General features: G+C 36.7%; 1 protein-coding gene across 15 annotated transcripts in view; it reads right to left on the bottom strand.

Annotated features, from left to right (window-relative positions):
- The window catches only part of PWWP3B (PWWP domain containing 3B), a 62,396-nt gene that overhangs the window by 9,577 nt on the left and 27,553 nt on the right, over positions 1–25,266 (bottom strand). For 14 of the 15 annotated variants that reach the window (XM_034649514.1, XM_034649510.1, XM_034649518.1 and 11 more), the window contains one exon: positions 20,560–24,316. The exons of the other annotated variant lie outside the window; for it this stretch is intronic. In XM_034649514.1, coding sequence (XP_034505405.1) covers positions 22,003–24,096 — 2,094 coding nt within the window. In that variant the 5' untranslated portion in view covers positions 24,097–24,316 and the 3' untranslated portion in view covers positions 20,560–22,002. Of the gene's footprint in view, positions 1–20,559; positions 24,317–25,266 lie in introns of those variants that run through there. 15 annotated transcript variants of the gene reach the window in all.

The following is a 25,266-nucleotide window of genomic DNA, read 5'->3' as shown; positions in this document are numbered from 1 at the left end:
CTGCTATAAACATTGGGGTGCAGGTGCCCCTTCGGATCACTACATTTCTATCTTTGGGGTAAACACAGTAGTGTAATAGCTGTGTTGTAGAGTAGCTGAATTTTTAATGTCTTGAGGAAACTCCGTACTGTTTTCCAGAGTGGCTGCACTAGCTTGGATTCCCACCAACAGTGTAGGAGGGTTCCCCTTTCTCCACATTCTTGCCAACATCTGTCGTTTCCTGACTATATGGCCTATTTTTGTAAAAAAAATCACAAACATATATACTTGGTGTATATACACACACATGCACAAAGAAAGAGAAAGCTACATGTGTATATGATAGAAGAAGAAAGGCTGATCAAATGATCACCAATATATCAATAGTGGCTGTGGTATTATGAGGGATTGTTCTTTTCTTCTTTTTTCTCTTAATTATGTGTTTTCTAGGGGCATCTGGGTGGCACAGTCAGTTGGGCATCCGATTCTTGATTTCAGCTAGATCTCATGATCTCAGGGTCGTGAGATTGAGCCCCACCTTAGGCTCTACACTGATCAGGGAGTTTGCTTGAGATTCTCTCTGCCTCTGCCCCTCCTGCTCATGTTCTCTCTCTCTCTCTCAAATAAATAATAAAAATAATTCTTTAAAAAATATTTATTTTCTAAATTGTATAAACATATACTTTTGTGAAAAAAGGAAGTTATTAAAAGTATAATATTGTTATAATATATATTATAATGTATGGTCTCATATAATTATATTGCTATAAATAAATTAAAGCAAGTAAATTTTAAAGTTCTTTAATCTTGCCTATGATATGTAAAAATTCTTTCATATAATTTAAAATCATTATTCAATGATTTTTATTTAGGCAAAAAAAAACAAGTTGTACAACAACAGGGAAAAATAAATCACTTCACAAAAATATTTTTAAAAAGAGTATATTTTTGGTTTCCCTCTCACTTTCTCTCTCTTTTTCTTGGCTTGTTTATTTTGTTTCTTAAATTCCACATATGAGTGAAATCATGTGGTATTTGTCTTTGTCTGGCTTATTTTGCTTAGCATTCTTCTCTCTAGCTCCATTCACGTTATTGCAAATGGCAAGATTTCATTCTTTTTGGTGGCTAATACCCTATTGTTTATATATACCTCATCTTCTTTATCCACTCATCATTCCATGGATATTTGGGTTGTTTCCATAATTTGGCTATTGTAGATAATGCTGCTATAAACATCAGGGTGAATGTAATCCCTTCAAATTAGTATTTTGTATCCTTGGGTAAATACCTAGTAGTGCAATTGCTGGATGGTAGGGTAGTTCTATTTTTAACTTTTCGAGGAAAGTCCATACTGTTTTCCAGAGTGGTTGCACCAGTTTGCATTCCCACCAACAGTATAAGAGCCTTCCCCTTTCTCCGCATTCCCCTGATTTGCATTTCCCTGATGATGAGTGATGTTGAGCATCTCTTCATGTGTCTGTTGGCTGTCTGTATGTCTTCTTTGGAAAAATGTCTATTCATGTTTTCTGTCCATTTTTAACTAGATTATTTGGTTTTGAGTATTGAATTTTATAATTTCTTTATATATTTTGGATACCAACCCTTTATCAGATATGTCATTTGCAAATATCTTCTCCCTTTCCATAGGTTGCCCTTTAGTTTTGTTGATTGTTTCCATCACTGTACAGAAGCCTTTTATTTTGATGTAGTCCCAGTAGTTTATTTTTTGCTTTTGTTTCCCTTGCCTCAGGAGCCATATCTAGCAAGAAGTTACTACCTTTTTTTTTTTACTTTTAAAAGAACCAACTTATGTTTTCATTCATTTTTTTATTGACATTCTGCTTTTCAGTTTACTGACTTCTACTCTTATTTTGATTATTTCATTCTTCCTGTTGCTGTGGGTATAATTTGATTTTCTTTTTCTAATTTCTTAATGAGGTAACTTAGATAATTGATTGGGGAGTTTTCAAAAGTTTCATCCATCCTCTTTATTTAATTACTATTTTTTGTGACAAAGACACAACATAAGTTCTAAGCTTTTAGTAAAATTTTAAGTACACAGTATATTATTATTAACTATAGACACTATGCTGTACAATACATCTGTAGGACTTATTCATCTTGCCTGTTTGTACCCTTTGACTAAACCTGCCAATTTGTAAGGCCTCAGAAATCATAGGAGTTGAGTGACAAGTTTCTCACGGGCTTCACTTTTTTTGAACATACAAAGAAAGCACAGGTCTCGAGATTTGATTTCCATACTAACCTTTCATTCAATTCATATAACACATATTTATATGTTCAACACCTCTTATGTGCCAGGCACTGCTCACAGTACCAGATATGGAGCAGAAATAAGCTAGACAAAAATCCCTGTGGTCCTGAAGCTGTCATTCTAGGGAGTTCATCATGGGTATGAGTAGAAAACAGAAGCAACTTCCAGATTTGTAAGGCAATTATCCCATGGAAAATTATGTTCCAAGAACACAGTACATGATGTTGCCAAAGACCATAGCAACAATTGAATGGCATTTGGTGAAAAGAGGGTACATGAACAAAATCTTGGCTTCAGTATTGCCAATCATTTTATGCAACTCGTTTAGATGATAAATTCACTGAGAGAAATCTCCTTTTAAGAGGTCAATTATAGAATCATATTGTTTAAACACTCATGATAAACACTCATGAAGACCCACTCATGAATACAGTTTCTTCTATCAGAGGATGTCATTTGAAACATTGCTGTCTTCTAAGTTTAGAAATTGGCAATGATTAATGGCCCCAATCACTATGTCTTACCTGAGGTGCCTATCTTTACCACCAGTATATTTAAATTCTCTTAATTTCCATTTATACTCTGAGCCTCATGATTTTGGTATGGTGATACTTAGTGCACATGGGTTTTATCTAGTGACAGTTTCTAGATTTTTTCATGGCATACATTTTTCAATCCTATGCCATAATAGCTGTTACCACTTATTCATATAAAGGAATTGTGTAGTTCTGTGAAACCTGCCTAGAACTAATCAGTCAGTTCAACAAGGTCACAGGATAAAGGATCAGCATGCAAAAGTCAGTTGTACATCTATATGTTGACAATGGACATGCAGAAACCAAAATTTAAAAAAAAAATTGTAATTTATCATAACTTCAAACAAAATGAAATACTTAGGTAAACACTTATCAAAGCATGTATAGGATCTGTATGCTGATAATTACAAAATTTGGATAAAAGAAATCAAAGAAGACCTAAAATGGAGAGGCCTACTGCATTCATAGATTGGAAGCAACATGGTAAAGATGTAAATTCTCCCCATTTTTTCTATAGATTGATTGCAATTCCTATAAAAATATTGGCAGTTTTTAATAGACATAGATAACCATTCCAGAAACCAATATTACACCTTATGTTAACTGACAAAATTTAAAAAAATAATAAAATAGAATGGAAAAAGAAAAAAACGTATATATAAAGGTACAGGATTTAGTATGCCCAAAACAATTTTGTAAAAGAAGAATAACACCACTCTTCCCATTGTTGTGTGTGTGTGCTCTGTCTATATCATCTCTATCTACCTATCTCTGTCTCAATTGCTACCTCTATCTCTATCACTAGCTCTATCTCTATCCTCTATCTAGTAATTAAGATATCATTGTACTGGTAGGGAGACAGATATATGGCTCAACCTCACAGAATAAACAACCCAGAAATAGACTCATACAACTATGCTGCCCAACTGATCTTTGACAAAGATACAAAAATAATCCAGTAGAAGACAGATAACCTTTTCAACAAATGATGTGGAACAATTTGACATCTATAGGCAAAAAAAGAAAAGAACTTTGACCTAAATATCTTACCTTCTTTAAAAATTTAACTTAAAATGAAACAGCCTTATAAAGCACAAAATTATAAAATTTCTAGAAAAGAAATAAAGCATAGGAGAAAATCTTTGGGACTTAAGACTAAGAAGAGTTCTTAGTTTTTACATTGAAAGTAATGAAAGGGGCTCCTGGTGGCTCAATTGGTTAAGCATCCAGGTCTTGGTTTTGGCTCAGGTCATGATCCATGGGGAGTCTGCTTGAGATTCTCTCCCTCTGTCCCTATCCCCACTCACTCTCTCTCTCAAATAAATAAATAAATCTTAATTTCTCTCTCTCTCTCTTTCTCTCTCTCTCTATATATATATCACATTTTGTTTATCCATTCTCTGTCAATGGACATTTGGGCTACTGTTGTGTATTTATTAGATTCCAGAATTTCAAAAATGTTGATTCTGACAGTTTTTGCAAGCTTATAGTTTGCTTCAGTAGATTGAAAGAGACTTGTACTTCTCTACTCCACAATTTCAGCAATGCCATTTGAATAAATATTTTTAAACTTCTATATCACACTTTGAAATCAAAATGGGTATAACATATTAAAATTTTTATTTGCAATTAGTTTGCCTAGAAGTCTGTCTTTCTCTTGAAACATTAACTCACTAATTAAATGGGAAGTGGACAATCACCCATCCAATAGAAAATGCACTATAATTTTTATTAAAGGAGCTTCTGTAAAGTGAGGGGAAAATTAGGAAAGTGGTCTCATTCTTCCCAGAAATTCAACTACCATGTTGTTACTGTGAAAAAAAATATGTAAATGACATTACATGTGAGGTGCACTTGATCTATGATAGTAGATTAAAAATCTGGTTAAGCCCTTAGTATTTATTTTCATAACAGGTTTTAAAAATAAAATAGTTTTTCAAACATTTATTTTCACAAAAAAGTATTGTTTCAAGTTAAGATAAACAATCAGCTTCAGACTTTAACTTTTAATTGTTTATATTTAACCATACTCAGATAATTGTCAAATTTAGCTAAATGGCTTTTTCTGTAATACATTTCCAAATTCTTAGATCCTGGTCCATCTACTCCTTCTAGCAGCCTGGAATAACTTACCAGTCAGCATTTATATTATCAGAACCTACTGAGCTACTCTAGAAATAAGCCAGATAATAAAGCTTTCTTTGTTTATGACAAATGACTATGTTTTTGGAGATACAAGAGTCAGAACAAAGTGCTTATATTTTCCACAGTTTGTAGCAAACTGTATAAGATCTTAAGCAGTTAGCCTGGATTCATATTCTAGAGTAGCCAGATCATGAAAATAATGACTCTAGCTACCTTCCATATATTGTCAGATGGCTATATTAAGAGGATCCAGTCACTGACAGGTAGGAAGACAGCCAAAAGCCTATTTTAAGAAGCCATTCAACCATTGAAGAATTGATACTCCCATAAATGGAATTTCAGGAAAGGTAGAGTGAACAATTTTTATCAAGCCTGCCAAAATGATTTATTACACGCTGAGATTTCATTCACACACATGAAGACTGCAGACAGGTACTGCATTAACTTTATTTTTTAATTGCAGACTGTTTTCTTGCAAAGGCAATTAAGTTAGTGATAATATATAAGATAGCATCTTTGTTATTGGCTTAATGTTTGAAAGCTATTTTTCCAAAAATAAACAGGCATAATAGGACAAATTTATGAATTATGTTGAGAAATCAACAGTTTTTATCAATAAAACAAAAAAGGGGAAAAATTCAATTTATATTTCAGGAAAATATACATTAAATTTTGAAAATTATTACTGTTTAATATCTGACACCAGTACTTTTTCATGTAAAAAAAAGTGAATACTATTTTAAAATATGAAGTACAGTAAAAAGAAATGTGATAAAATATTTTTCTTTCAAATTATTTGAGCAATTGGTCCATTTCATCTAAGCTATTTGTGTGTATGGTGTTATTGATAATATTTTATTATCCTTTTCATGTCCATGGGATCAGTAGTAATGTCCCCTCTTGCATTCCTAATACTGATCATTTGTGTCTTCTCTCTTTTTCTTAGTTACCCTGGCTAATGTCTTATTAAATTTATTGCTCTTTTCAAAGAGTCAGCTTTAGGTTTCATTGATTTACTCTATTATTGCCCTGTTTTCAATTTTGTTGGTTTATGCTTTACTATATATTTTCTTTCTTCTGCTTGTTTCAGACATAATGTACTCTTCTTTCTCTACTTTTCCAGGGTGAGAATTTAGGTTATTGATTTTGGCAGGAGGAATGGAGGAAATGTATGACTCCATCCTATCCAGAATATATATATATATATATATATATATNTGTGCCACCCAGGCGCCCCATACATATATATTTTATTATACATTATATATATATTACATAATATACATTACACATATATAATATATGATTATATATTCCAGTTCTGGAAATCAATCTATTTATCTATTATCTATCTATCTATCATCTATCTATCTATCTATCTATCTATCTATCTATCTATCTATCATCTATTTATCTATCATTCTATCTATATTAATTCCAGTATAGTTAACATACAGCATATTATATTAGTTTCAGGTGTACGATATAGTGATTCAAAACTTCCATATATTAGTGATCATCAAGATAAGTGTACTCTTAATCTCCTTCACCTGTTTCACCAATCCCCCCACCTACCTCCCCTCTGGTAACCATCTGATCTCTACAGTTAAGAGTTTGTTTTTTGGTTTGTCTCTCTCTTTTTTTTCTTTGTTCATTTATTTTCTTTCTTAAATTTAATGTATGAATGAAATCATATAGTATTTGTTTTTCTCTGACTGGCTTATTTTGCTCACGTTATACTTTCTAGATCCATCCATGCTGGTGCAAATGGCAAGATTCCATTCCATTTTATAGCTGAATAATATACCATATATATAACTTCTTTATCCATTTATTTATTGATGGACATGGGCTGCTTCCATTGTTTGTCTATTGTAATAATGCTGTAATAAATATAGGGATACATATACCCTTTAAATTAGTATTTTCATATTCTTTGGGTAAATACCCTGTAGTGTTATTACTGAATTGTAGACGAGTTCTAATTTTTAAAAACAGTATAACTTCATTATTATTTTTTATTAAAGTATAATTAACATACAACATTTTATTAATTTCAGATATACAATATACTGATTCAACAACTCTTTTTTTAAGGGAGGGTACAGAGGGCAAGGCAGAGAGAGAGAATCTTAAGCAGGCTCCCTGCCCAGTGCATGAGCCCAATATGGGTTTCGATCTCACAAACCTGAGATCATGATCTGAGCAGTAATCAAGAGTCATACGCTTAACTGACTGAGCCACCCAGGCAACCCCTGATTCAACAATTCTATACAGTACTCAGTGCTAGTCATGGTAAGTGAACACTTGATCCTCTTCACTTATTTACTTTATTATATATTTCCTAAGTTTTCATTTTAATTCCAGTATAGTTAATATACAGTGCTATATTAGTTTCAGATGTACAATATAGTGATTCAGCAATTCCTTACATAACCCAGTGCTCTTCATAGCAAGCACACTCCTTAATCCCTGTCACCTATTTCAACCATCCACTCATCCCACCTCCCCTCTGGTAGCCATCATTTTGTTCTTTATAGTTAAGAGTCTGTTTCTTGGTTTGTGTCTCTCTCTCTCTGTGTTTTTCCTTTGCTCGCTTGTTTTGTTTCTTAAATTCAACATGAGTTAAATCATATGGTATTTGTTTTCACTAACTTATTTTGCTTAGCATTATATGGGTTAGCTCCACCCACATCATTGCAAATGGCAAGATTTCATTTTTATGGCTGAATAATTTTTCATTGTGTATATATACCACTTCTTCTTTATCCATTTATCTATTGATGGAAAACTGGGCTGCTTCTATATCTTAGCTATTGCAAATAATGCTGCTATAAACATAGGGATGCATGCATCCTTTTGAAGTGGTGTTTTTGTATTTTTGGGGTAAATACCCAGTAGTGCAATTGCTGGATCATAGGGTAGTTCTATTTTTAAATTTTTGAGGAACTTCCATACTGTTTTCCATAGTGGCTGCACCAGTTTGCATTCCCACTGACAGTGCAAGAGGGTTCCTTTTTCTCCACATTCTTGCCAAAACTCGTTTCTTGAGTTTTTTATTTTAGCCATTCTGAGTGGTGTGAGCGGCTGATGCATTGTAGTTTTGATTTTCATTTTCCTGATGGTAAGTGATGATGAGCATCTTCCATGTGTCTATTGTCCATCTGGATGTCTTCTTTGGAAAAATGTCTGTTCATGTCTTCTGCCCATTTTTAAATTGGATTATTTGTGTTTGTTTGTTTGTTTTTTGGTGTTGAGTTGTGTAAGTCCTTTATATATTTTGGATATTAACCCTTTATCAGATATGTCATTTGTAAATATCTTCTCCCATTCAGTAGGCTGCCTTTTAGTTTTTTTGATTGTTTCTTTTGCTGTCCAGAAACTTTTTATTTGGAAGTAGTCCCAATACTTTATTTTTGCTTCTATTTCCCTCACCTCGGAAGACCTATCTAGAAAAAAGTTGCTATGGCTGATGTCAGAGAAATTACTGCCTATTCTCTGTTCTAAGATTTTTGTGGTTTCAGGTCTCACATTTAAGTCTTTAAACCATTTTGAATTTATATTTGTGTGTGATGTAAGAAAATGGTCCTGTTTCATTATTTTGCATGTAGCTGTACAGTTTTTCCAGCACCATTTGTTGAAGAGACTTTTTCTTATTGTATATTCTTGCTTCCTTTGTCAAAGATTAACTGACCATATAATTGTAGGCTTATTTCTGGGTTTTTTCTTCTGTTCTATTGATTTATGTGCCTATTTTTGCGCCAGTACCATACTGTTTTGATTACTACAGCTTTGAAATATAACTTGAAGCCTGGAATTATGATGCCTCTAGTTTTGTTTTTCTTTTTCAAGATTGCTTTGGCTATTCAGGGTGTTTTGTGGTTCTATAGAAATTTTAAGATTGTTCAAGTTCTGTGAAAAATGCTGGTGGTATTTTGACAGTGATTCCATTAAATGTATAGATTGCTTTGGATAGTATAGATATTTTAACAATATTCATTCTTTCAATCCATGAGCATGGAATGTCTTTCCATTAGTTTGTGTCATCTTCAGTTTCCTTCATCAATGTATTACAGTTTTCAGAGTACAGGTCTTTCACCTCTTTGGTTAAGTTTATTCTTAAATATATTATTATTTTTGGTGCTATTGTAAGGGGGATTGTTTTCTTAATTTCTCTTTCTGCTGCTTCATTATTAGCATATAGAAATGCAACAGATTTCTGTATATTCATTTACTGAATTCATCTATCAATTCTAGTAGCTTTTGGTAGAGTCTTTAGGGTTTGCTATATATATAGTATCATGTCATCTGCAAATAGTGAATGTTTTACTTCTTCCTTACCATTCTGAATGCCTTTTATTTCTTTTTGTTGTCTGATTTCTGTGGCTAGGAATTCCAGTCCTATGTTGAATAAAAGTGGTGAGAATGGACATCCTGGTCTTGTTCCTGAACTTAGGGGAAAACCTCCCAGTTTTCACCATTGAGTATGATGTAACCTGTGGGGTTTTCATATAAAGCCTTAATTATTTGAGATATGTTGCCTCTAGACCTACTTTGTTGAGGATTTTTATCATGAATGGATGTTGTACTTTGTCAAATGCTTTTTCAGCATCTATTGGAGTGCTCATAAGGTTTTCATCCTTTCTCTTATTGATATGATGTATCATGTTGCTTGATTTGTGAATATTGAATCACCCTTGAATCACTGGAATAAATCCTACTTGATCGCGGTGAATAATTTTTTTAATGTATTGTTGGATTCAGTTTGCCAATATTTTAGGGTTTTTGCATCTATGATCATCAGAGATATTGGCCTGTAGATCTCTCTCTTTGTGGTGTCTTTATCTGGTTTTGGTATCAGGGTAATGCTGACCTCAAAGAATGAATTTGGAAGTTTTCCTTTGTCTTCTATTTTTTTTGGAATAGTTTGAGAAGAATAGGTATTAACTCTTCTTTAAATGTTTGGTACAACTCACCCATGAAGCTGTCTGGTCCTGGACTTTTGATTGTTTAGAGTTTGTTGATTACTGATTCAATTTCCTTGCTGGTAATTGGTCTGTTGAAATTTTCTGTTTCTTCCTGCTTCAGTTTTAATAGGTTATATTTTTCTAGGAATTTATTCATTTCTTCTAGGTTGTTCGATTTGTTGGCATGTAATTTTTCATAGTATTCTCTTACAATCCTTTGTATTTCTGTGGTGTCAGTTGTTATTTCTCCTTTTTCTCTTCTGATTTTGTTTGAGTCCTCTCTTTCTTTTTTAATGACTGTGGCTAGAGGTTTATCAGTTTTGTTGATCTTTTCAAACATCAGCTCCTGGTTTCATTGATCTGTTTTATTGTGGTTTTTTTCCAGTTTCTATATAATTTATTTCTGCTCTAATCTTTATTATTTCCTTCCTTCTCCTGGCTTTGGATTTTGATTGTTCTTTTTCTAGATACTTTAGGTGTAAGGCTAGGTTGTTTGAGATTTTTCTTTCTCCTTGAAGGATGTGTGTATTGCTATAAACGTCCCTCTGAGAACTACTTTTGCTTAGAACCATTTTGGATCATTGTGTTTTCATTGTCATTTCTCTCCATGTAATTTTTGATTTCTCCTTTGATTTCTTGGTTGATCCTTTCATTGTTGAGTGGCATGTTATTTAACCTCCATGTATTTGTACTCTTTTCAGATTTTTTCTGTGGTTGATTTCTAGTCTTACAGTGTTGTTGTGGTCAGAAAAGATGCATGGTATGATTTCAATATTTTTGAATTTGTTGAGGATTTTTTCTGGCCTAATATGGATGTATTCTGGAGAATATTCCATGTTCACTTCAATAGAATGTGTATTCTGCTGTTTAAGATGGAGTATTCTGAATGTATCTCTTAAATCCATCTGATCTATTGTGTCATTCAAAGTCACTGTTTCCTTGTTGATTTTCTGTTTGGATGATCTATCCATTGATGTAACTGTGGTGTTAAAGTCCCCTAAAGTTATTGTATTACTATTGATTAGTTCCTTAATATTCGATATTAACTGTTTTATATATTTGGGTGCTCCCACATTGGGTACATAAGTATTTACAATTGTTATATATTCTTGTTGGATTGTTCCCTTTATTATTATGCAGTGGCCTTCTTTGTCACTTGTTACAGTCTTTGTTTTAAAGTAGTTTGTCTGATATAAGTATTTGTACCCCCAGTTTTTTTTGGCAGCCATTCACATGAGAAATATTTCTCCATCCTTCAATCTGCATCTGTCTTTAGGTCTGAAATGTGTCTCTCGTAGGCAGCACATACATGATTCTTGTTTTTTTAATCCATTCCATCACCCTATGTTTGGAGTGCTTAGTCTATTTACATTCCAATAATTATTTATAGTTATGCATTTTTTTCCATTTTGTTACTTTTTTTGTGGTTGGTTTTGTAGTTCTTCTCTGATCCTTTCTTCTCTTGCTCTTCTCTCTCATGGTTTGCTGGGTTGCTTCAGTGATATACTTGGATACCTTTCTCCTTGTTTTGCATATCTATTACTGGTTTTTGATTTGTGGTTACCATTAGGTTTGTATATCTTCTAAATATAGCAGTCTATATTAAGTTGATGGTCACTTAAGTTTGAACCCATTCCTTTTTTTTTTTTAGAGAGAGAGAGGTGGGGAGAAGGGGAGGAGCAGGGGAAGAGGGGGAGAGGGAGAGAAAGAATCTTAATCAGGCTCCATGCTCAGTGTGGAGCCTGTTGTGGGGTTCAGTCTCACAACCCTGAGACCATGACCTGAACCTAAATCAAGAGTCAGATGCTTAACTGACTGAGCCACTCGGGACCCCTGAATATTCTTTTTTTTTTTAAGATTTTTTATTTATTTATTCAACAGAGATAGAGACAGCCAGTGAGAGAGGGAACACAAGCAGGGGGAGTAGGAGAGGAAGAAGCAGGCTCATAGCAGAGGAGCCTGATGTGGGGCTCGAACCCGTAACGCCGGGATCACGCCCTGAGTCGAAGGCAGACGCTTAAACCGCTGTGCCACCCAGGCGCCCCACCCCTGAATATTCTTTATTCCTCTTACCCCATGTTTTAGGTATATGCTATCATACTTTACATCCTTTTATTTTAGGAGACCCTTGACTAATTTTTACAGATATACTTATTTTTACTGCTTCTTTTTCCTTCCTATTTTTTTTTATTCTTACTTATGGTCTTTCCTTTCCCCTCAAAGAATCCCCTTTAACACTTCTTATAGGGCTGGTTCAGTGGTTATTATTTCCTTTAACCTTTGTTTGCCTGGGAAACGCTTTATCTCTCCTATCCTGAATGATAGCCTTGCTGGATAGAGCATTCTTTGCTGCAGATTTTTTTTTCTTTCAGTACCTTGCATAGATCATAACACTTTCTTCCGCCCTGCAGTTTCTGCTGAAAAATCCACCAATAGTCTTATGGGGTTTCCTTTGAATATAACTCCTCTTTTCTTGCTGCTTCTAAAATTCTCTCTTTATCATTACTTTTTGCCATTTTAATTACTATGTGTCTTGTTGTGGCCCTCCTTGTGTTGATTTTGTTGGGGGAGCTCTGTCTCCTGGATCGGGATATCTGTTTCCTTTCCCAGATTATGGAAGTTTTCAGCTAAATTACTTCTTCAAATAAGTTTTCTGCTCCCTTCTCCTCCTCCTCCTCCTCTTCTTCTTCTTCTTCTTCTTCTTCTTTTTCTTCTTCTTCTTCTTCTTCTTCTTCTTCTTCTTTTTCTTCTTCTTCTTCTTCTTCTTCTTCTTCTTCTTCTTCTTCTTTTTCTTCTTCTTCTTCTTCTTCTTCTTCTTCTTCTTCTTCTGGAATCCCTATAATGCAAACGTTATTACAATCGATAGAGTTGTTGAGTCCCTAAATCTATTCTCGTTTTGCATACTTTTTCTCAACTGCTCAGCTTGATTACTTTCCATTATTCTGTCCTCCAGGTTGCTAATTTGTTCCTTTGCTTCTTCTAGCCTGTTATTTTTCCATCTATTATATTTTTAACTTCATTTATTATGTTCATCTCTATTTCTTGTTTATGTTTTCTGTTACTTTGATAAGGGTCTCATTGATGTCTTCCACTCAAGTCTAGTGAGTGACTTTATGATCAGTACTTTAAATTCGCTGTTAGGCATAATACTTATCTCCATTTCATGTACGTCTCTTTCTGTGCTTTTGTCTTTTTCTTTCATTTGGGACATATTCTTCTGTCACTTTTGTTTAAATCTATTTGTCTGTTTCTCTGTGTTAGGAAATTCAGCTATGTATCTTGCTCTTGAAAGTAATTGCCTTACAAAGATGAGGTCTTACAGTGCCCTGCAATGCAGTGTCCCCTATTCACTAGAACTTGGCACCACACGAGTGTCTTCTATGTGTGTTGCGTGTACCCTACTGTTGTATCTTGGCTGCTTTTTCCTTCAGTCTAGTCAGTTGTAGTGGCTCTCTTTGCCTGTGTGGGCAGTATTTGGTCCTTGTCATGTTAGTGGACCAGTCTGGAGCCATCTTGGGTTTGAGTTGAGTCAGACTAGGCTTTTGCCAGAGACGCAATAGTACCGAACTCCAGGGCACTTTCCCTGTGTCATTCCCTGAGAAGTTTTCATTGTGGGTGGGACCTGCATTCAGACCAGCTGTCTACCTCCTTCCCACTACTGGGGCACCACTGTGACGTTTGTAGTTATCTTTCCTTCTTCCCTGGGCAAGAGTCACTTTGGAGTAGTGCTGGCCCCTGCTGGAGATGGTTACACACTGCCAGTCTTATGGTACAGCTTTGGCTGGGCTGCACCTGAGGGTGTATTGGAGGATATGTGCTGCTGCTGCTAGGACTGGGCCAGAATGTGACACATGGTTTTAGCATGGTGCCTGCTGGCCTGCTTACAAAATGATATCTACCATTGTGGCTCCCAGGACCAGGGTTGGCCTGGGCAGTCCTGCACAGTCCATGTGCTTGGGGCACACAATTTCAACAAAGTGCCCATTGGTCTTCTGCAGGACTGGCTTCTGCTGTTCCCACTGCTGCCACCAGGACCAAGGCCCTGCAAAAATGCATGGGTCAGGAGACACAGTGTTGGCAAGGTTTGTACTGGTCTTTTGGAGGAGGGGACCCACAGTGGGGGGACTGAAGTGAGCAGGACTAAGAAGGGCAGATTAGTGGAAGCCAAGGGGGAAAGGTGGGACATATTTTTGGCAAGTTCAGTAGAGAATTTCAGTACTGTGTTGGTTCCCACAGGTGGTCATGTGTTTATGCTGGGAGGCAGGAGTGGGAGATGGTGTCTGCCAGGTACTTTTTTCCTGCAGAGGCCTTCCTGTGATCCTTGCCCCTCTCAGATATGCTCTGGAATGAGTAAACTACTCTTCCTCCTGTATGTCCCAGGTGTTTTTCAAACTGCTGTTTCTAGGCTGTATCTCTGTGGGCTATTTGTCCTACTGTCTCTTTAAGGTTGGGGTCTCAGCTTCCTCTAGTCCTCTAGACTCTCCCAGAACCAAGTCTGCTGATTTTTAAAATTCCAGGTTTTAAGTCCTGCTGGTTTTAAGAACTCATGAAAATTTGGCCCCTTTCCCTTTCAAGCCAAATGTTATGGACATTTGTCTTCCCTGTGTGTGCCCCCTGGTGTGACAGTTTCTTTCTTTCTTTTTTTAATAATAATTTTTTATTATGTTATGTTAGTCACCATACAGTACATTCCAAGTTTTTGATGTAAAGTTCCATGATTCATTACTTGCGTATAACACCCTAGTACACCATGCAATACGTGCCCTCCTTAATACCCATCACTGGCCTTTCCCGATCCCCCACCCCCTTCCCCTCTAAAGCCCTCAGTTTGTTCCCCAGAGTCCATAGTCTCTCATGGTTCATTCCCCCCTTCTTTTTACCCCCTGTTCCTTCTTCCCTTTCTTCTCCTACCAATTTTCCTACTTCTTATGTTCCATAAATGAGTGAAACCAGATAATTGTCTTTCTCTGCTTGACTTATTTCGCTTAGCATTATCTCCTCCAGTCCCGTCCATGTTGCTGCAAATGTTGTGAAATTGTTCTTTTTGATCTACACTTTCAATGTCATCCCGATCAAAATAACAATGACATTTTTCAAAGAACTGGAACAAACAGCCCTAAAATTTGTGTGGAACAAAAAAGCCCCGAATCGCCAAGGATCTGCTGAANGAATCTCCAAGGAACTGTTGAAAAGGAAAAACAAAGCTGGGGGCATCACAATGCCGGATTTCGAGCTGTACTACAAAGCTGTGATCACAAAGACAGCATGGTACTGGCACAAAAACAGACACATAGACCAATGGAACGGAATAGAGAGCCCAGAAATGGACCCTAGGCTCTTTGGGCAACTAATCTTTGACAAAGCAGGAAAAAACATCCAGTGGAAAATAGACAGTCTCTTCAATAAGTGGTGCTGGGAAAATTGGACAGCTACATGCAAAAGAATGAAACTTGACCACTCTCTCACGCCATACACAAAGATAAACTTCAAATGGAAAGACCTCGATGTGAGACAGGAAGCCATCAAAATCCTAGAGGAGAGCATAGGCAGCAACCTCTACGACATNTGCCACAGGAACATTTTTCATGACACATCTCCAAAGGCAAGAGAAACAAAAGATGAAATGAACTTGTGGGACTTCATCAAGATAAAAAGCTTCTGCACAGCCAAGGAAACAGTCAAAAAAACTAAGAGACAGCCCACGGAATGGGAGAATATATTTGCAAAGGACACCACAGATAAAGGACTGGTATCCAAGATCTACAAAGAACTTCTCAAACTCAATACACGAGAAACAAATAAACAAATCATAAAATGGGCAGAAGATATGAACAGACACTTTTCCAATGAAGACATACAAATGGCTCACAGACATATGAAAAAATGTTCAAAATCATTAGCCATCAGGGAAATTCAAATCAAAACCACCTTGAGACACCACCTTACGCCAGTTAGAATGGCAAAGATAGACAAGGCAAGAAACAACAATTGTTGGAGAGGATGTGGAGAAAGGGGATCCCTCCTACATTGTTGGTGGGAATGCAAGTTGGTACAGCCACTCTGGAAAACAGTGTGGAGGTCCCTTAAAAAGTTAAAAATTGAACTACCCTATGACCCAGCCATTGCACTACTGGGTGTTTACCCCAAAGATACAGACGTAGTAAAGAGAAGGGCCATATGCACCCCAATGTTCATAGCTGCATTGTCCACAATAGCCAAATCATGGAAGGAGCCGAGATGCCCTTCAACAGATGACTGGATTAAGAAGCTGTGGTCCATATATACAATGGAATATTACTCAGCTATCAGAAAGAACGAATTCTCAACATTTNGCATCAAAAAGAATGATTTCACAATCTTTCTCCCCTTCTCCATGCTTGTGGATCCCTCCCATCACAGATGGCTATGGTCTGTTTTGTTCTGCTTGAGTCTCTACCCTTCTTATTCTCTTTGGTGTGGCTTCTTCTCTACCTTTAGTTGTGGAGTTTGTTCTGCCAGTCTTCAGGTAATTTTCTGGGTTATTTATACTGATGTGAGTGTTAACTAGTTGTATCGATGGAATGAGGTGGGCTTAGGGTCCTCTTACTCTGCCATTTTCTCAGGCTCCCTTGGAACACTTACTTTCAGTAGCTTTCATTTATGAATAAGTTTAAAATCTTTAACACATTTTGACATAGCAGCACCTACTTATATTTTATAAATTATATACATAATTATTGCTGGTTATCTTAGTCTGAGTTCCCATAACAGTTTCTGCATGAATAGTTCATTTGGCAAATGGTTCTAGTGAGTCAGAGTGAGAAAAATGAGTGGTGAAACAAAGGAGGTGGAAAAGTCAAACAAAGATGTGTTATGAAATTTCACACCACTACAGGCAAGTGGAGGTGATCCTATGGGTCCAAAGTTGGTATGCATTTTTGTGGCAACGAATGACTGCCACTACTTATTCTAAGATAGAATGAATGCAGCACATTCAACATGGAATGAGGTAGCTGACTGAATGATATCCTTGAAGGAAGGTGCACAATTCAGGGCCCAGAATCAGATGTTGCTCTTGGGGTATTATACCTTCAGCAGTGGCAGTAGCTTAATCACCCTTGGTGAGAGAGATCCAGTGCTATTGAGCTTAACCTCAGTCTCCATCCCTGCCACCATGACAATTCATCATACCTTGTGCCAAAACTAAGATGATTGAGGAAAGAAGCTGTTTCACATCCACAGCATGAGCCACCAGAACCACTTGATTAAGTGTTTTCTCTACAGCCAATTCCTTTGATGGCCATTAATGTAAGACACAGAGATGCATATGCTGTTTCCATTCCCATAGTCCATCTACATGCCTCTTATCTAAACTTTCTTATCTTCAATTACCAACACTTCTCCTTCCAAGACCTTGACATACCAAATCATTCTTCACAGTTCAGGACATCACCTCAAGCTACTACTCCTTCCATTCAACATATATTATTCCATTCAAAGTGTAGGATCTCGTGTAATGCTCACAGCTCTGCCACCTGGGAGGTTTTCTCTTCAACATTATTCTTTGGGGTTATTCCAAATGATGCTGAAGTATGGTGGCAGTTCATTTACAGCTACCATCAATATTTAATGTGCTGACACATCTGTACACTATGCTTGATAATTTTCTCTTCCCATTGGCTGGTCATAGATCACCCTGTAACTCATGAGGGACATCATTACAACAATGGTCAATGGCATATTGGTTTGTGAAATCTGCTGATTTATTTGTGCCTTCTCAGGCTGGATCCTGAATGTAACATTTCCATCATAGGGTGGACTGCTCTTAAATCTGCCAAACTTTATCACTTGGTGAATCTTATAACATACAGTTTGTGGTGGGCAACTGTTGTATATGTCATTTATTGTCTCTTGGTTAGGCACTCTATAGCTACTAAGCTTTCAATAGCATTCAAGGACCTGTTTTTTAAATAGCAAGTAGTTTACTCATATAGGATGTATGCCTTTTGTTGAGAACCTCAGGATTCTGTGTTGCAACTCCCATATTATGGCTTAGAATGACTAGATCTGCCATAGATACTGTAAGCACTATCAGATATGCTAAGTCATATGGCCTCAGTAGTGGGACAGCTTGAACTGTAGATCTGAAAACTTGGTGGCAGACCATGATATTCCACCACAGCTGCTGACATCAGACTTTGACTTGCCATGTCTCGTGTTTTTGTTTTTGTACAAAGGACATAATACCCCAGTCAGCTCTCCATACATTTAGCCTTGGAATACTCTCTGTAAGGCATTGCCACAGATTTCTGTCTGTCAAAATCAGCCTCACTCCACTCTGACTTTGTTTTCCATTATGATAATGATGGCCAACTTGCCCCTAAAGTTTTGTGCCACTACCTGGGCCTTGTCATTCTGGAATCTTATCATCTTTATTGCAACATAGTTTACTTCTTATCATGGTTTGCAGAGGAGAGCCAACACTGAGCTTCTGAAAAAAATGTGTTTCCCCGGAGTCCCTGGGTGACTCAGTTAAGCATCTGACTCTTGGTTTCAGCTCGGGTCATGATCTCAGGGTTGCGAGATTGAGCCCCATGTTGGGCTCCATGCTGAGCATGCAGTCTGCTTGAGATTCCCTCCTCCCTTTACCTCTCCCCCAACTCATGCTTTATCTAAAAAATAAAATTAAAAAAATGTGTTTCCCTTCACCAACAGAGTCATTATAGTAGTCTCTTCTCTGCCTTTCCAGGGAAAAGAGGTTAGAGATAGGTCCTCTTATCTCACACTATAAATCATTTCTAATACCTTCACTCCCTTTGATCTTTTCAATTCTTCAGCATCTGTCAAGGAAGTTCCAGTATTACTATCTCATTTACTATAGGCTGTTGTCCATGCTTAAAGATGTCACCTGAGTAGCATATTAAGGCAGCTCCGTGTCATTGAATTCTGAGTTACAGGTTTGTGTTCCCAAGTCAGTAAGTACTTTCCTATATTCACTTACACTCTGCCTCTTTCCTTGCTAATTTGTCATCCTCAAAGTCAATTCCAACATATATTATTCTAGTTCATGTTATTACACATTAGCCAGTCTGTGTAGTTCATTCTGGATTTTCCACCTACACAGACACTACCCTTCTGGTTGGAAGCAATGAAAAATATGGATGTTGGGTAAGATAAGCAATGTCTTTTGAGGTAGGTCCCTTAGATGAGGTTATTGCCTTGTCTTTATGAACAGGGAGGCTGCTCACCAATAGCAAGGGTTAGGGGGCTGCTTTTTTCAGCTGAAGCTTCAGGGGATTGTAGATATTAGAGATTCTCACACTTATCACCATTCCAGTTCTCAGAGTTCTACTCTTTATTAGAACACATACGTTGATATAGAGACCTGTAAATGTGAATGAAGTTTCCATGCAGCTCTTCTAAACTTACAGTTAGAATCTGTGCCTTATATTCAGCAGTCTGCCTTATGACTGAAAGAGATGAAGGTCTCTGTAACCTAATGGGTTACCATAGATGACAGGTTGGGCCTTCCCACCAGACAAACCAACCTAGGTTAGAGATTCAGATTAGGGCAGTCTTAGAGCCTGCCTCTGCAACCACTCAGGCTGAAAGATATTTCAGAATCCACAGAGTTGGAAGCCAAACTCAGCTACTCCCACACCCCAAATGCCAACTCTTTAAAGAGAATATTTGGGGTGCCTGGGTGGCTCAGTTGGTTAAGCAGCTGCCTTTAGCTCTGGTCATGATCTCAGGGTCCTGGGATCAAGCCCCATGTGAGGCTCCCTGCTCAGTGGGGAGCCTGCTTTTTCCTCTCCTCCCCATTTGTGCTCTCCCTTGCTGTCTCAAATAAATAAAATCTTTTTAAAAAACCCAAAGAGAATATAGGTGCACATCTGAAATACATCTCTCGCACTTCAATAAATGCCATAACATGAAATCCCAGGAGGAATCACATACCCTCCCTTTACCCCAAACCATATATCCAGGAACTCACAAATATGGGGAAGCCTGGGGCTCTGGTTTTCAAATATGAGTAGTCCACAAGATTAATAAATATTTCTATTATGATGTAATGCATCTTAAATCTGACCCTGTCATTTGGGTCACCTTAAATGCTTAGAGCTGGGCTTTAAACCACACATTCTTTGTTCTCCTGACTCACAGTTGTATGAATGAATGAGGTAGTAAAGAAAATATTAGAACCAAGTGATAGGGTTGGCTCCACTGAGAAAACCGAAGGTGGGCAAGATTGGAATCAAAGGAACACAATTTTATAGAGTAAATAGTGTTTTCCCAGGGTATAAGATCCACATAGAGTGTGGTGATGTCTGTTGTCAAATACGTCTCAGGATCATGAGGAAGCTATGTGGGTTGGTATAGGCTGTACGCCCAAGGAGACTTGGTCTTTGTCAGGCAGGGTCCAAATAAGGTTCTGTGGAATCTGAAGCTTATACAATTTAGAAGGCTTTCTTTTAAAATAATACAAAATCAATCACAATAATGAGTATTTATTTAAAATGATAACATATAACAAGTGTTAAACTTATGGCAACTACAACAGGCAAAAATTTCAAACAAATTATAATATATATATGTGTGTATATATGTATTTTTTTTCACAGAAACACCATTTATGGGGCTGCACAATCTGAAGTATGACAAAGTGACCATTCAAAAGTGAAAGATATAATAGCTTTATTGCAATCAAAACATCAAACATTTGCAAATTTTACATAAACATGTGGCCATGTGTACACATAACAAAAACCCAAGAGTGACACTTGTCTCACTCAGTAAAAATGCAGACAGGTTCATGTTAAGCCTTTAGCATTTATTTTTATGTCAAGGTTTTAAAATAAAGTAGCTCTCCTAACATTTATTCTCACTGAAGTCTTGTTTCAAGTTAAAATAAAATAAAAATCATTGGCTTCAAACATTAACTTTTAGTTGTTTATTTTAAAACATATTCAGATAATTGTCAACTTTGGCCAAATGGAGGCCTTTTCTGTGACTCATTTCCAAATTCACAGATTCTGCTCCGTCTACTCTTTCTAGTAGCTGAGAATGATTTACCAGTTGGCATTTATATTATTGGAACCAATTTGAACTATTTCACGAAAAAGATGATAAAGATTGCTTGGTTTGTATGTATTCAGAGATACAAGACTCAGAACAAAGTGCTTGCATTTTCTATAGTTTATATCAAACTAGATGGGCTCTTAAGCAATTAGCTTAGACTCACTAATCTAGAGTAGCCAGACTGTGAATACAATGACTCTAGGTGCCTTCCACATGTGGTCAGAAGGCTATATTAAGATATAGTCACTGTTAGTAATGAAGACAGCCAAAAGCCTGTTTTAAGAAACCCTTCAGCTATTGAATAACAGACACCCTCAAAAATGGAATTTCAGGGAAACATAAAATGAACAATCCTGTTCAAGGCTGCCAAAATTATTTTCTGCATGCTGAGATGTTATTCACACACATATAGATTGCATGCAGGAAATCTATTTACTTTATTTTTGAATTCCAGACTGTTTTCTTGCAAAAGCAGTTGCAATTAGTTATAATATATAGCAAAGCATCTCTCTATCTTTGGTTCCATGTCTCAGAGTTATTTTTTTCCAAAAATAAATAGGCATGGCAGGAAAAATAATTCAACTATCTTAAGACAAAACCTAATACTTTATAAAAATTAAGCAAAAAATATATGTGATGTTCTTTTGACTTTTTTTCATTCTCTCCCTTAATATCTAACACCAGTGCAATTTTAATATTAAAATGATTGTGCACACTGTATTTAACTATACAGCAGAGACACAAAAAAATGTCAAAAAACAAAACAGTACTTTCCTTTAAAAATAATTTAGGAATTATGCATTCTAAAAATGTACAGTAAAGGAAAACTGCTGATATATGTTAATAAAACTGACTCTGAAGAAACGTAAGAAAAGGAAACAAAAATGTAGTAATATTTGCAAATCTTAGAGATGGCAAAAAAAAAGTGAACACAGTACTCAAACTCTCCCGTTTCTGGAAAATATATGTTAGAATTGTTCAGTGACTTTTTGAAGCTAATATCTATGAAAGTTTCCTGTTACGGTTTGGACTCTCAAGAGATTTATTGAGCTTCATTTGTTAATGGTTTCCGTCTCTTTTCAAATAAGATTTTTGCATCAAATAATTCTCTTTCCCTATATCCTAGGGATGGTCCCTTTAGATACTTTGCTTCAGCTGCCTTGTAATCTAATCCATCAACAGCAGAAATTGAGCAAATGATTGCTTCTGGCAGAAGAACTTCCAGGATAAATTTAATTTTATCATCTCTTATCAGAGTCAGCATCTTTTCATCTATTTGTTTGTAGACTTCTTGTAAATATTTCACCACCTCATCCAACTGATCTTCATCCTCAAAGTATGTTTCAATACAGGGAGAGAACCTATTTGCATTCAAAAACGACTTCAGCCACCTGGACCCTTTCGTGCCTTTTAAAATGGCTAGAAGATGGTTCTCTGTCCCCTTTGCATTCACAATGAAGTCCACTAGGTTCTTGTTGGCTCGGTCCCGAGCAGCCTTCATTCGGTCAGGAAGAATTTTCTGGAAGGACATTTTCTTGGTCTGGGAAGTCACAGCCATCTGTTCCCCAGAATTCTCATTATGCAGCTTTGGAAATAAGTTCCTAAAGGTGTCCTGTTTGATTACTTTCCTAAGTGGATAACTAATATCAGCAGCATAATACTCAAGGAAAGAGCCTGCAAAAGAACCACAACCTAGTCTAACTCTGTAGTCACAAATCAGTGAGATGCACCAGTCAATACTTTCACTGTATTCCTCCCTGGCTTTCTCCACTAGTGCTTGTTTCTCTTTACAATCAAATTTCTTTAATCTTCTAAAAGGCACCCTAATGCCTCTCTTTTCAGGATTCATGCTTACCTCAACAAAAATCACACTTGCCTTTCTCTCTTTTCGCCTGATGCTTTTCACCACTGCTGGCCAAAATGGATATTTTTGATATTTAAACCAGACTATCATTCCTGTTTCAAATGAACGAGGCTCATAATTAAAAACAAAGCGTGGAAGTTCTTCATCTTCCTCGTTGTCATCTAATATGGAAGTATCAATAGGATTTAGCTGTGCTGACTTATCAGAAGCTTGAAGTTCTTCCCCAAGTTCTTCAAAATCCAGTCTCTGAAGATTTGTTTCATTATTCATAAGAAGGAGTGAATAATCCAGGACACGGTTAGAGGCACTATGTGAAACCTGACATTCCCATGAACAACGCCTGGGGGATGCTGCAGCACCTGCTTCTGATTCCACAGGTTGATTCTGGCTGGTACTTGAGCACGGATTTGAGGGACCCTCTCCAGGGTCTTCAATATTCTCTGAGAAAGTAGGGCATTCAGAGGAAACAGCCAGAGTCTCTGGGCAAATATCTTTTGCCTCCTCTTTCTCAACTTTGGGCACAATGAAGGTGTCTGATGGCCAAGTTGGAGTGAACTTTTCATCTTTAACGCATACATCTTCTTCTTTGATTGTGGAATACAGAGGCATAACTGCCGAGATATCAATCTTTTTCTTGCTTTCCTTTTCATCCTCATCTTCTGAAAGTGAAGGAAAAGTTTCATACCAGCCGGAGTTTTCTGATGACTTTGTTTCCATTTCACTTGTGAGACTATCAATGGTTGCACGCACCTGTGATTTATCATCACACAGGGAATCATTATTCTCTAAATTAGCTACTAACAGGGATGTTGCATTTTCACTTTCCTCAAGACACTTTGATAAGTCTCCTTCATCTCCTTCATGTTTCCGATACTTTTTACGAGGGCGTGAATCAGAAAGCTTTTGTGGATCATCTTGAGACAGAGTAGTGGTTCCTTCTTCATCTGAACTGCTTGCTTGACTCAAATTTGTTCTTTCATTCAGAATATCCAGTGCCACTTTTAGTGACCTTTCATAGGCTGTTTCCCTTCTAGGTGGATCACTGACTTCTGACTGTGCTGCTAGTGAGGAGGCAATGGCTTCAATTTGAGATTTATTTAGAATCTTTGTTTCTGTGCTTTCCACGTTAATTTTTTCATCCAGTGAGAGTATTTGAACTTCTAGGGAAAATGTCTTTTTTCTCTTACTGTCTGATGACATCTCAGATCTAGACAAAACTTTTGCTGGCCATAACCGGTCTTTCCAATTGCACAGGACATATTCAGCATCCATTATGATTTAGATATGTGTGCCAAGAGGTTACTATCAGAACTTGAGGTGTCTGGCTATTCTTGACACTGCTAAGGAAGTTTCTACAGTTCTACTACTCTGATCAAAGCCTCTTTTGTCTTAGAACTACAAAGGGTATACAGCTTGTGTGGCCTGCTCTTCTCCAGCTAAATTTCCCAAGGATGCGTGAACACGTGGTTTGAATGGGACAATATGGAGGAAACTAGAACAGGGAAAAGGAAAAGAAGAAAAGTATCAGCAAAAATTGTTTTGTCAAAGCAGAAGTGAGCAGTTGCAAACAGAGAAGGGGTAAAAGAAAGAACAATGTTTGGTGAGGAGAAAAAATGCAATATAATGTAAGGCGGGGGACGAGAAGTAGAGAAATGGTTTTATAATATCTCAAATTCAAGAACATGCCCTTATTATTGCACATGAATATTAAGGAATAAATTTGTGTACATACTGACAGAGGTGGTGTGTCAGTATTAGATACTGTGGGACTTTGGTGCCCCTAATGTTATACCTAGGGCAGCGGGACTCTACACTAAGATAAAATCTCATCTGCGATTTAGATATATTTCTTTTCCTTCTTGCTCTTCTTATTTTAAATTCTCTCTCTGTAATACTGTTATGCTATTTAGTTCATGTTGAAATAATTGCTTTCAGGAAAACTGTGAGGTGGAGACAAGATGGAAAGGAAGTAACAATTACCCTATGTCTACTATGAGCCAGACTGTAGACCTCTGTTTGAATCCTTACATCGATCATTATGTGGATTTTTCCTTCTTTAAATATATAATTTTTTACAACAGAATTTTAATTACACTTGATATGCTGTCTCATAGTTCACAAATACAAAATATGTTTCATTGCTTTGCCTACTTCATAAAAATGGTTGTCTGGAGAAATTCAGGAAACCTGGCAAGTGCCATCTTGTGACCAAAACCAGAACTGCAGCCTCCCCAAGAAGTAACAGATTTGGCCTCAATCACTATCAGATCCTTCTCAAGAGAGAAGGGTGGGAACTACATTTAGCCAGCTAGGAGCTGTCCCAGGCTTCTATAATTTTTTGTTCTAGGCTCAAGGGTTTTGTTGTGTAAGATTATAATAGGGTTATAATGTCTTCAACTACAATATTTCTGGTTATAAAAACATCCAGAAGCTTATTAAAAA

This window comes from Ailuropoda melanoleuca, chromosome X (genome assembly GCF_002007445.2).
Source record: "Ailuropoda melanoleuca isolate Jingjing chromosome X, ASM200744v2, whole genome shotgun sequence".
NCBI lineage: Eukaryota > Metazoa > Chordata > Mammalia > Carnivora > Ursidae > Ailuropoda > Ailuropoda melanoleuca.
This window is presented reverse-complemented; position numbering and strand designations above follow the sequence as displayed.